A 13,325-nucleotide genomic window follows, 5' to 3' on the forward strand; every position below is an offset into this window, starting at 1 on the left:
TCAAAAGTTTTATTACATTATTGGCACATTATTACACTATTGGCTTTATTACATTTGAAATGGCCAAAATTATTACGTTATTGGCAGTTATTACGTTATTGGCCATTATTACGTTTTTGGTTGTAACAAGCCTGAAACAGGAAAAAAAAAAAAAAAAAAAAAAAAGTCTTTGAACAAAAGCCTTGTGGTGCTTCGTAAGGAGTAATTACTCCCTTTTTCTCCCCAACTTGAGAACACAGATGCCTTTTAGGGCACACTGGTTTCAACAACCAACTTATTCATTCGTGTTGAAAATTAATTAGGCATCCCATCTTTATTGTAGTTGTGTGGCTTAACCACTGAATCATCTCATTCTATAATCCTCCGAAGAACAATTTCCACTCAGCCATTCAGTAGCTGCAGGAACATCATAAATCTTGGAAATAATAGATTTGAACAAAAAAAAACCCAACACAATTCAAGACACACAGGAGATGTTTTAAAATCAATGAAACTTCAAAATGCTGTTGGTTTCTTATCAAAGCATTGCTTTATTTTGATGGTGGAACAATGTGTAGAAAGGTAATGAGGCTTATGAGCCTATGGCTTCTGAGCAGCCTTCTGTGCCGCCGCCTTCATGCCCTTCTTGTTGTGCTTCTTAGCAAAGCGCATGTTTCTCAGGAACTTGGGGTCAACCTACAAAACACAGAGGAAAAAAGTATTAACAGTTTCTTCAGGACAAAACAAACATCTATTCTCAAGTTGTAACAATTCAACCTTTGTAGTCAGCTCAGAAGTTACATATTAGTTGTTCAGATTTGATGAAATGTATTCAGGTTAATTTGACTCGTCAAAAAAGGTCTGATACAGTTTCTTTGTTTCACTACTTACAATTTTCTCAAGTTTGACCCACTGGTTCTGATTTTACCACTTATTTTTCTTAATCTTAGAAATCTAAGAGAGGTTGTTCACAAATATTTAGAAACTTTCCTCAAACTGAAAATTCCCCTCTGGTCATGGTAATAAACAACTAAATATCTTCAAAACAGGTAATTGAGCGCTGTTGATCAGTGAGCCTAATTTGAACATAAAATATTCCAGGTCAATGAGCAGATTTAGATAGAAATACAATTGAACATGATGTGCTATAAGTCTAGGGCTGCATCGAATATTTTAGTAATCGAGTATTCTACTGAAAATTCCATCGATTAATCAAGTAATCGGATAAAACATATTTTTGTTTAGTTAAAGAGCAATTATAAATATACATAAGATGTTAATTGACATCACTAAGACTAAATTATATAATCCAGTAGGTTCATGGCTGTGCATTTAAAAACCCTGAACTTACACCAGTCGACCAAATTCACTGCCTTCACTCAAAAAACTAAAGATCTTACCAAGAAATGTTCTTATTTCTATCCTAAAAATGCCATTACACCTGGTAACACACATAACTTAAAAGGTTAGGTGTTTTTCCCACGTGTTTCAATTGAACTTTCATTTAATTTTAAGTTCTAGTTAAGTTTTAAGTTAAAGTATAAGAGTTTGAGTTTTGGCAGTGTTCAAAATAAAATGATGAGACCTGCTGTATTGGAGCACATTAGGCACCAGATCTACTTGATGTTTTATCCATCAATGACTACAGAGATAAAATTGAAAACTACCCAGTTAGCTTTATTACGTTTTTATTTTTCTGACATTTTCTGCCTTTTCTTTTAGTTAAAATTGTAGCAGGAACAGAAGTTTAGAGGAACCTATGTATGTACCGGGTTAGAGGGGGAACATATAGGAGAACGGACCAGAAGAATATAGCGTGGATTGAAAATAAAAGTTAAGCACTGAGCTAGATGTGTTTCCCGTCTGCCTGAGCACGGCATGTTACAAAAACCAAACATATCCGCTGACTCTTTCTTCTTCCTTTACGTGCGTGACGTCAGCGCGTTGTGATGCATTAAATGTAGTCCGGGCGAAATACCGAGCTGCAAAATTAAACGATTCCTCGAGGCAGAGAAAAAATTCCTTGATAATTTTTTGTAATCGAATTATTCAAGGAATCGTTTCAGCCCTATACAAGTCTCACTTGAGCATGATAGATGATTATCCTTCAAACGGCAGCGCTCTTTGCATTTTGTCCCATGCGTACGTTACGGAAAAACTGCAGTGTCATTTGTGAATTACAGTAAGGTGAGAGAGGCTCTTTTGTAGCCTGTCTCACCTTACCTGCTGCTATTTCTCTGATCAGCGGTTTCCTTATTTTATAAAATGATAAGTAAATAAATAAAACACATACAAAAATTCCCTGGTGGGTTGTACTCAGGTTACGTGATCTACAAACCCTTCCCACGGCAGGCTACCCCGGGTTAGTTCTGTTTCCATTAGACCTGAGCCGTGGTCTACCCTACCACCCCGGAGGAGTTATTTAGCTCAACACCTCACCCTGCGCCGGTCAATGTAAAAGGGGCACACGACACGCTAAATTTGCGCATTAATTGCTTATTTGTGGCTAATGAAACTGTAGGCCAGTTTCAAAATAGACGGCTTATTTATGTAGGAAGCACAAATACCATGAACAAGCAATCAAATGTCTGATTAGAGTATGTCCGAAGCGCCGCCTGACTGACGTCAATGCGATGCTGCCGTGTGAATAGGCGGTTGTAAATAAGTGATGGTGATTTTTGGCATTTTGACTGATCCATCAAGTTTTAATGTGTGCATATGTTGAAGCAGATGCATCATACGTTAAGCTTCGGGAATGACAAGTACTTTGTGTTGGCTCTCTGTATAAATTATTTCAAATGAGCACAAATTGACACATAAATTGGTAGATTTGTTTGTCCATACAAGCTTTTCTAAAAAACAGATTTTTTTTAATTTCTGCATCTCTCTCTCTTCAATCTCTTGGAAAAATCCATCTGACCTCAACAAAGATGAATTCAGAGAAGGAGGAAGGCCTGACAGAAAAGTTAAGGGCAAGGATGGACGAGTGTATTATCTGAAAGATCTTTTGGCTTCATCTAATCACAAAAGCCAACTTTGTTAACTAAATCATATAAACACTGTGATAAATAGTTTCTCAGATATATTAAGATACTCCAGCAGAATTATTCTCCTAAATGGCTGCTCCCTGGAGTGGTTTCAGTTTAATAAAACATGTCACGAATAGATAATTTAGAACCACATACGAGTAGCAACAGGTCAGTGTCAGATGAACTTTTGGAAGTAACAGAAAAAAAACACTGCAGACAAAGTCAGAAAAAGACCAAACCTAATTTAACCCTGAGGTAATCCAGCCAGATGTGCCCAAAATGTTAAATGAGGCTCACGACTTACTGCTCATCTAGTGTGATGACGCCCATCCTTTTAAGTAGCTTGAAACACTTAGTTTGATAAATAACGATATAACTACCGTGCAACGCATCTCTACAACAACCTAAATGTATGACAGCACTCATCCAGGAACATGACAGATTTTGAAAAATAGATGACAGAAATAACAAAATGAATTAACTGTTTGCTCAGACAAGATACTGACGTCTCCTCATAATACTGTCTGCCCGAATGGTCCAAATTTCTCTCTCCACTTAAACAGATTTTATGTATGAATGTAAGGTTAGAAATAAGAAAATTTCTTGGTAAGATCCTTAGTTTTTTGAGTGAAGGCAGTGAATTTGGTCAACTGGTGTAAGTTCAGGGTTTTTAAATGCACAGCCATGAACCTACTGTATTATATAATTTAGTCTTAGTAATGTCAATTAACATCTAACATCTTATGTATATTTATAATTGCTCTTTAACTAAAAAAATATGTTTTATCCGATTAATCGGTAGCTGCAGCCCTACAACAGTTAATGAGAAGTGTTGCCACACCAAACCATTTAAGAGGTGGTTTCATAAAGGAAACTCCTGAATTACAAACTAATACTTTTTCGTCCCACTGGTGTAAACCTGAAAAGTGTAAACCCAGAGCCCGTGAAGTCTGCCCTGCTTCTTGTGCAAAGCTGTAGTGAATACCCGGTACTGGAGTTGAGGGTGATGGCACCCCCCCCTCATCCCCCCTGAAATAAAAACGGTCAAAATCATCCCCCCTGTAAAACTGCCATCCCCCGTTTCATCCCTTATGTCATTTCATCAATGAATGTGGTTTCCAATTTTCACCCGTTTCAAGTAAATTTTCACTTGAAATAAGTAGGAAAATCTGGAACAAGATTTATCTTCTTATTACAAGCAAAACAATCTTGTTCCACTGGCAGATTTTTCTACTTATTTCAAGTGAAAATCTACTTGAAACAGGTGAAAATTGTTGTTTTTTCCAGTGATGAGTCTTGTTTTAAGTGTAATGAGATTTTTTTTACTAAAATGAGAAATTTTAACTAGAAATAAGACAAATATTCTTGTTAAGATTTTGAGTTTTTGCAGTGATCCATTTTACTTATCCTGGGAAGGACAGAGTCATATTGATAAGTTCAGAAAACTGTTTTTTATATTTTTTTGGGAGGGAAATGTTGACTGAGTGAATTACCCTTGCTTGTCTGACATGCATCTCTACTACACAACCGCTAAATCACTATTGTCAAAAAGGTATCATTTATTTTTCTACGTCTAGAAAATAGACAACACCTGCTATATGGTAGACTATCAACTGTGCAAGTATCTCTGTTGGTTCCAAGAAAAATATCACAACAAAAAGGTATGGATTACAAGTAGACAGTTGTGAGAGAACACTTAACCACACTGACACTCTGGACGAATGTACACACAATGTGACTCAAAGCACTCGCACACTATACGCCCGTTTATGCCCAAATCATAAAATTTTGCGGATGAAATAAACTGTATCTTAATTTAAGAGATCTTTCACCTTCAGAGTCCGATTGCCACAGAGGCAACTAAAGATTAATAAAACAGAATCCTATTTGTGGCCACACGATGAAACAGCCTTTAACTCACTGAATCAGAGATGGCTGGGATGAATATGGTCTTTGCTTTCTCTTCCCCCGTCAGATTAAGACTTGGTGCCATGATAGGACACCGCCTTGCCCAAAGACAGGGGACATTATTTTAGTTTTTTGATGTATTTGATGTAAGCCCAGTGGATTTTTAAAGCTTACAGAAGGCTGCATTTAACTGCTGCTATGTCATTCCTGCAGTATTTCTGCAGGTGTTTTGGTCAGTGCTATTATTTGTAATATATTATATTATTTGTAATCAACACAAATTATCTGCCCCCATATCCCACCATCCCCCCTGATTTTTTTTTTTTTACAACTCGAGTACTGTGAATACCCCATTTCCTCCAGGTGTAATATGTTACAGTACATGAACCTACCCCCTTCAATGATTCATAGCGATTAGATCTGGGCTTCTTAATGCCGTTCCTGTGGGCTTTACGAGCTGTTGACACAAAACAAGAGACAATTAATACACTATTATGTACATTCCTGAAACCATTTCTCTCTGGAAATCCAACAAACGAGCAGAGGTGTCAAGTAACGATGTAAAAATACTTCATTACCTTACTTAAGTAGAAATTTTGGTTATCTATACTTCACTGGAGTAATTATTTTTCAGACGACTTTTTACTTTTACTCCTTACATTTTCACGCAATTATCTGTACTTTTTACTCCTTACATTTTAAAAACAGCCTCGTTACTCTATTTCATTTCGGCCTTTAAATAAAAACTATCCAGTTAAATTGCTCCATCCGGATAGAGTGAATTTGGTTGTGGTTGTTTCAGATGTTCTTGTCCAGTTTTGTTCTTACATCCGTTCCCTCAGATTCCTGCAACTAAACTTGGATGTACATTCCAATAAAGGTTAGGATAAATGATAACATGCCTCTGAAGTTTGACTTTTTGCACCATTACAATTAGGGATGGGAATCGAGAACCGGTTCTTGTTGAGAACCGGCTCCCAGAGTTTCAATTCCTTGGAATCGTTTGCCTTTTTCGCAAACGATTCCCTTATCAATTCCAGTGGGCGCGAATGACGTCACCAAGCACGTTGCGCAACGTACGCATTCGCGCCTAGCAGGAAAGCACGGGGACAAAGCGGCATAAACGCTCGAAAGTTTGGTTACATTTTACCAAAAAGGCCGGCTGATGCGCTGGGAGCGCGGAGTCAGCCGGCGTTTGGTCAGGCTGATTTATGGTTCCGCGTTACACCAACGCTGAACCTACGGTGTAGGGTCTGCGTCGATTTAACGCGGAACCATAAATCATGCTTTAGAAGAGCTGCAGCTCGTCACCTCATCTATGGGAGAAGTTAAAGCCGCTAGCTTCTCCTTTCATCAAGGCAGGGAAGAGAATCAGGCCAGAATAGATGAATGTCACCAGCAGTGACTAAGTTTGTGGTGTTGAACATATTACTGGACATTCTTGTGTAATTGCCACAAAATAATTTGTTTATTTAATTTCTACAGAATAATATTTATTTTATATTAAATACATATTTTACATTACAAATCATTTTGTGGGGACCCCCTGGCACCATGGAGGAGCCCAAGGCTGGGGGCATCTTAAGACCTCACCTATTTTTTTGTTCAAAGATAGAAAACAGAGTTGATACTAAAATGGTTTGTTCTCCTTTTTTCCAAATGAGAATCGAAAATGGAATCGGAAAAATCTTACCAATTCCCATCCCTAATTACAATACTTATAGGCAACTAGTCATCATATCTGCTGCTCTCTGAAACACATATTAATGCCCAATAGTACACATATATGGTTCTTTAATATATTTGCATTATACTAAGATTCATTCATTTTCAATGGCTTTTGTCCTTAATGGCTTTTTCCCCCCCTTGCATTACTTTTACTTTTATACTTTAAGTAGTTTGAGTTGAGTTGATACTTCAACTTCTACAGGAGTATTTTTAAACTCTAGTATCTATACTTCTACCTGAGTAATGAATGTGAATACTTTTGACACCTCTGCAAACAAGATACAAGTCCCACTCTCTCAAACAGCTGGTTTTTAGATTTACTTACACTGGTTGTGAGTTGTGTGGTTCTTTGACTTTGCCATTTCGACCCTTGTGAATCTAAAAAACAGAAAAGAAACACAAAACAATGTGTTCACAAGTCAGAATTAACCTTCCTGCTCCCAAACGTCAACAGCCTGCAAGACCAGCTCCAGGTAGTGAAGACAACTGTCTTTAAATGTAGAAATAATATGTTGCACTCAAACAACCATTCAAGAACAGATACAGAACAAAAAACAAGAGTTAGAGCTGAAATAAACAGTTAAAACACCCGCGTCCCGGAGAGAGCGGCGTTAGCTGCTTAGCATTGTTAGGTGCCCGATTTATGTTTTATTCTGGGTCAAACTGTAACAATATGAGGGTAGAAATGTGATCGAAAAGTAGCTTTATCAGAAACAGTATCAGTTTGTATAGTGATGTTTAAGAAAACACATAGATGGATGAAGATTTGAAAAAGTCCACTGAAGTGGGAGACATTTTTACCTGCCACACGAACAGACGCCAACCGGAAGAGGAAGAATTCGCGTCCGGGCAGCGCAGAAAAAGAGTCGAGCGCCATCATACCGCCCCCGTTCGGTGGCCTCTGGTACTGCAGACATGGATCTCCAGTGAAACGCGCGGTGTCACTCTTCACCAGAGGTGGGTAGAGTAGCCAAAAATTGTACTCAAGTAAAAGTACTGTTACTTCAGAATAATATGACTCAAGTAGACGTAAAAAGTAGTCATCCAAATAATTACTTGAGTAAAAGTAAAAAAGTACTTGGTGAAAAGACTACTTAAGTACTGAGTAACGTCTGATTTATTTTTTAACACAACCATTCAAACAGACAAAAGTACAAAATAATCATCTTCAGGCAAATTAAATCAATACAATAATAAAATAAAATTATTAAAATTAATAAAAAAAATAAAAAATAGCTTAAATTAAAATAATCTTAAAGTAAATTCAAGTACTTTAATAAATAATGAAATAAATAAAATAATAACAGAATAAAAAAATAAATTAAGCACAAGTAGCACAAAATTTCAAGCCTTTGTACTTTTCTTTTTTAACCAGGCTCCGCAGGCAGAACTAGAACAAGCATGAACTCATAGAAACTCTGTGTGTGTTTGAGTCTGTGTAAATGTGACCAAACATGCAAAAACAAACATTTTTCCCAAAGAATCCCTCAGTGATGTCATGAGATTGACGCGTACGCGGAGGATTAAAAGAAAAGTAACAAGCTCAATGTAGCCTAATGTAGCGGAGTAAGAGTACAGTTTCTTCTTCACCAATCTACTCAAGTAAAAGTAAAAAGTATAGTGATTCAAAACTACTCCTATACAACATTTCCCAAAACTTACTCAAGTAAATGTAACGGAGTAAATGTAACTCGTTACTACCCACCTCTGCTCTTCACTATCCATAAAATGTTAACGCCATTTCTGCTTTCTGTTTTAGGAAAGAAAGTGCGGCTCAGCTTCGACCTCCTGCAAAACCAAGATGTTGTTTTTCCAGAGAGATGGGAAATAAACAAAACCCTACGTGTGCTTGTTTTATTCACTCATACTATCTGATGGTATCAGTTTTCTGATATTCTGATGATTTTGTACACACTTTGTAGGTGAACAACCAATTTCTCCACTGAAAATGTTTTGTCTTCAAAACCTGATTAAATAATTAATTTAAAAAAGTGTAAGCACTTTATGTCTAATATTCCCAGTCTTTCTTAGCTTTTGAAAAATGATATTTTTACGGCCTTTTATTTTGTTTCAAAGCCTATGATGAATTGTTCAATCAAGCAAGCTTTTGCTACCCTATCAACATTTCTATCACTAAGACAAAATATGTTATGTTGAATCATGGTAAATAGTTTTACTTTTTGTGTACCTGCGCTTCATTAGGCCTCCTTGAGCTCCACATAGTGGAAAGAAAACACAAAACCACATTCTACACTGATCAGGTTATAGGCAACCCTTTAATAAACCCTCACTGAACATGTCTTGATGCTATGAAGAACCCTAAATTGTTTCATATTTAATTCTGTTACATATATATTCCTGTAACACATTTTTGTTAATGTGATATTTTGCATTTTCATGATAAATCATGACGCATTTTCAAAGCGACTTTATAATATCTTGTGAATAAAAACAAGGTTCAGTTAACTGCATGAAGGCCATTTACACGAGAAAAAGGACATGCAGGAAAAGTAGGCAGCAGAGTGAAATGAAATTCAGTGTGTATTTTACTATTTTTATATTTTTTTCTGTTCATTCTAAAATGTAATAGATTTTTCTATTCGAGCACGATTTGTATAGCATCCAAAAGAAGCATAACCAAATATCAAGAACAATACTGTAAAGGCTTCAAAAGGAAGTTTTAAAGACAGATTAGCGTAAAATCGCACTTTTTTGCGGTCCATATTATGTGGGACTTCATGCTGACAGATCCTATGAAGAAGTAAGGTGATGGGCAGATTGCAAAGCAGGCAGCGTTTACAGATGGACCCTTGAGAGATTACAGTGCTGTTGCCCCTCCCATCTGTTGTGGTGGATGTGAATGGATGTAGAGCCACGTGACTGAGTGAACATCTTTTTTTTCACTTGCAAGCACACACATATTCTATGGCACGCTATAAAAACAAAGGGTTTTTCTATTGGGTAGTAAATGTTCCTTTCCTTTCCTTTCCTTTCTTAGCTGAAGCTGATTGAATCCCTGCTCAAGCAGAAGAAATCATGCCGCAGCGTCCTATATTTAGACCCGTGCTTGATCATACGAGTCTCTCTGCTCCACTCTGTAGCACTCACACAGTCAATGACAAATTGAGATACATGTGTTATTTAAATTCTTTTCTCCTTTATATGACAGTGGCCACGAGTGTGCTGGTTTCCATTTTCCTGTTATATGTGTGTGCAGTACTCGAGTTGTAAAAAAAAATCAGGGGAGATGGTGGATTTTATCATACAGGGACAGATAATTTGTGCTGATTACAAATAATATAATATATTACAAATAATAACACTGACCAAAACACCTGCAGAAATACTGCAGGAGCAGCAGTTAAATGCAGCCTTCTGTAAGCTTTAAATATCCACTGGGCTTACATCAAATACATCAAAACACAACAATTAAAAAGTTTTCTGAACTTATCAATATGACTCTGTCCTTCACAGGATAAGTAATATGGATACCTGCAAAAACCCAAAATAAGAATATGTGTCCTATTTCTAGTTAAAAAAATCTTATTACACTTAAAACAAGGCTCATCACTGGAAAAAACCACAATTTTCACCTGTTTCAAGTAGATTTTCACTTGAAATAAGTAGAAAAATCTGCCAGTGGAACAATATTTTTTTGCTTGTAATGAGAAGATAAATCTTAGAGAATCTTAGAGATTTTTCTACTTATTTCAAGTGAAAATTTACTTGAAACAGGTAAAAATGGTCAAATAAGTTATTTTTCTGGTGATGACTCTAAATGTTGAAATAGCAGTAAAACCACATTTATTGATGAAATGACATAAGGGATGGAAAGGGGGGATGGCAGTTTTACAGGGGGGATGATTTGGACCGTTTTTATTTCAGGGGGGATGCCGTCCCCCCTCATCCCCCCTCAACTCCAGTACTGTGTGTGTGTGTGTGTGTGTGTGTGTGTGTGTGTGTGTGTGTGTGTGTGTGTGTGTGTGTGTGCGTTCATACAGTTACTACAGATGAAAATTGACAATGGCAGCAATATTTGGGCATACATTGTGGTCACACTGGTATAACAAATAAGTTTTCAGAATACGTTAATATGTAACATTGGTAATACAAGATTAACAATACAACAAAAATTCCCCAAAACAAATTCTTTACTATTGGAAGATGATATTCACCCACAATATCGGTTCTTATCGGCTTGAAAGGAACATGGGTTGCTCCAAACGGTAGACATATAAAGACTCTGAAAGTGATGTCGACATGTTGTAATAAGATCATTTCAGCATTCTAAAATCAAAGCCTCCATGAAAAATGAATTTAAAGTGGTATCAAAGTGGCATATTTTGTTAAATGAAAAGCCTCACGCAGGCCTTCCTGCATGAAGGCTTTTGGTGCAGATATGTGGATGTTTGCCTCGTTTGCGAGTCCATGGACATACCGGTACATTGTCTGTAGCAATCAACTGTTACTCAGGACAAAACTTTAAAAATATTATTCTGCCTTTTTTTCTCTTTTCTGTATTATTCTATTTTGTTTTATTTATTTATTTATTTAAGAGAACACTGTGGCAATAAATCCTTAGTTTTAGTGGTACGGTTTTTTGGCTTTCCAGTTTGTGCTCTAATTGCTAGAACATCACCATTTCCCAAAGGATTTTACACTGTTGAATCAGGCAGTTCACCATCTGGAAGGATATAAATGTGCATCTGGATTTATATAGAACAGCCAAAAGAAACTGTAATTAACCAAAGTCTCCCATCCAATCACAATTTTCTTTTCCTTTATAAACTGAAAAGAGTGCAAAGAAGAACCTAAGAATGTCACTTTTCTCCGAGAGAACTTAAAGTAGAATATCCTGACAGAAAATTACATTCATTTTTGTCCAATAACATTAAATAATTAATTGGTTACATATGAAATTTCACTCACAGATGTCTAAAAAGATATTAATCAAACAAACGAGGTGACTAAGTTAGAATAATGTGAAAGAAAAATAAATATATATGTGATATGTATATCGATCCCAGACTTTCTCTGTTTTTCCACTTTGTAGAGGCATCCACATACACACACACACACACACACACACACACACACACACACACACACACACACACACACACACACACACACACACACACACACGCACACAGCCTGATGTCTCGCCTCATCTCAGATATTAGATGTCAGAAATTATAATAATAATTTCTGACATCTAATATCTGAGATGAGACGAGACATCAGGCCAGACCTTCAGTTGCAGATGAGGGAAAAATCACAACACATTCATATAGTTTATGATTATTAAATGCAATGTTTTATTGATTCTCTTTAATGCACTGCTGACCTTTTTAACAGAAAAAAGACCGTCTTGTGCTTTAAGCAGAGATCCCCATGTTTTTTATTCAAGGCTTAAAGATCTAGTGTTCTCCAAGATATATTTAAGAGTGGGAGCATCATTTAGCACAACCTGCTTATAATAAATGCAGTACAAAGATGGAAACAGAGAGACATGATCTTCAGGGAGGCTGTATTCTAATTCCACCAAAAATAAGTAAATACAGGACCAATATATTTGCTGGGCTATTCAAGGCTTCCCTGTGAGGGAACACAGCTCAGTGTATCACAAGCTGTCTCCACGGCGCTCTCTGTCTGACTCTGAATCTAATGGAGCATTCAAGTGTAGGGTATTGTGTAATATTCTCATTGCAAGTGCTGTGGTATCAGCAGATCTGGTTGGGATGTTAACTTTACTCATCTTGACGTGTCAACAGTTTTTGCACAAGGCCAAGTTAAAGTTTAATCTAATTTTAACTCATCAGTTGTACTTGACACATTCATATATTGCATTTGCATTTACCTTGTAAAAATGAAGAAGCTTTGCTGGTTGCATAACACGACATTGATATAGAATATCTACATCTTCACGATACATTGGTGCAAGTAAATGATAAAATGTTATTTGTTGTAAAGATTTTGGGGTGGTAAACACGACGCTTTGGCTGTTACATGACATATATCGCACTTCTTTTAGTAACAAGCTAATTACTAATGTCACTTCTAATGTCAAATAACATAACTTTATCTTTTTTTCCCTTTTCATTCTTGGACTATTTTTCTTTCTTTCTTTCTTTCTTTCTTTCTTTCTTTCTTTCTTTCTTTCTTTCTTTCTTTCTTTCTTTCTTTCTTTCTTTCTTTCTTTCTTTCTTTCTTTCTTTCTTTCTTTCTTTCTTTCTTTCTTTCTTTCTTTCTTTCTTTCTTTCTTTCTTTCTTTCTTCTTCTTCTCACATCTATCTTTAGCAATATTCTGAATTCTCTGTTTACATAGTTAATTTTAGATTATTAATTTCATATTCCAGGGCACATGCCAATTCCTTATATATCCTGCATTGCTTTATTGGAGCCTCCATTGTAGGGTTTGGCGACGGTAGCGCTCATGTGGGTAAAACACTTTTACTTGGAGAGGTGTGACTGGGAGCAATGGCTGTTCCAATCTAAACTCAGCTCGTGTTCAGGGATTGACTTTATGGTTGTGTGGTTTGATTTGCAACCATATGTTTTGGACCCTTGGGGTACGAGAGTTGTTGAGTTGTCAGGCATTTGCCACCTGGCAGTGTTGGATCAGATGGCAGGGGAGAATGTCAAAAAGACCCAGTAGGCCCAAACATCTAGTGAGGATTA

The 13,325-nt window shown here is 36.6% G+C and overlaps 1 protein-coding gene across 1 annotated transcript; it reads right to left on the reverse strand.

Annotated features, from left to right (window-relative positions):
• Positions 1-510: 510 nt before the first annotated feature.
• On the reverse strand, positions 511-7,505 carry rpl29 (ribosomal protein L29). Its single transcript, XM_061726649.1, has 4 exons — positions 7,446-7,505; positions 6,970-7,022; positions 5,309-5,373; positions 511-675 (listed from the first exon to the last, which is right to left on the reverse strand). The coding sequence occupies exons 2-4, from the start codon at positions 7,004-7,006 to the stop codon at positions 580-582; spliced, it is 198 nt and encodes a 65-aa protein (XP_061582633.1). The 5' UTR covers positions 7,007-7,022; positions 7,446-7,505; the 3' UTR covers positions 511-579.
• Positions 7,506-13,325: the final 5,820 nt, after the last annotated feature.

Source organism: Cololabis saira, chromosome 8 (assembly GCF_033807715.1).
Source record: "Cololabis saira isolate AMF1-May2022 chromosome 8, fColSai1.1, whole genome shotgun sequence".
NCBI lineage: Eukaryota > Metazoa > Chordata > Actinopteri > Beloniformes > Belonidae > Cololabis > Cololabis saira.

Bases quoted from the DNA above. Each gene is read 5' to 3' on its own strand.
- rpl29 (XM_061726649.1), bottom strand. From the start codon at position 7,006: ATGGCAAAGTCAAAGAACCACACAACTCACAACCAGT. The intron at 5,374-6,969 runs GTAAGTAAATCT...TTGTGTCAACAG, and splicing joins CCACACAACTCACAACCAGT to CTCGTAAAGCCCACAGGAAC. The intron at 676-5,308 runs GTAGGTTCATGT...TGTGTTTTGTAG, and splicing joins GCTATGAATCATTGAAGGGG to GTTGACCCCAAGTTCCTGAG.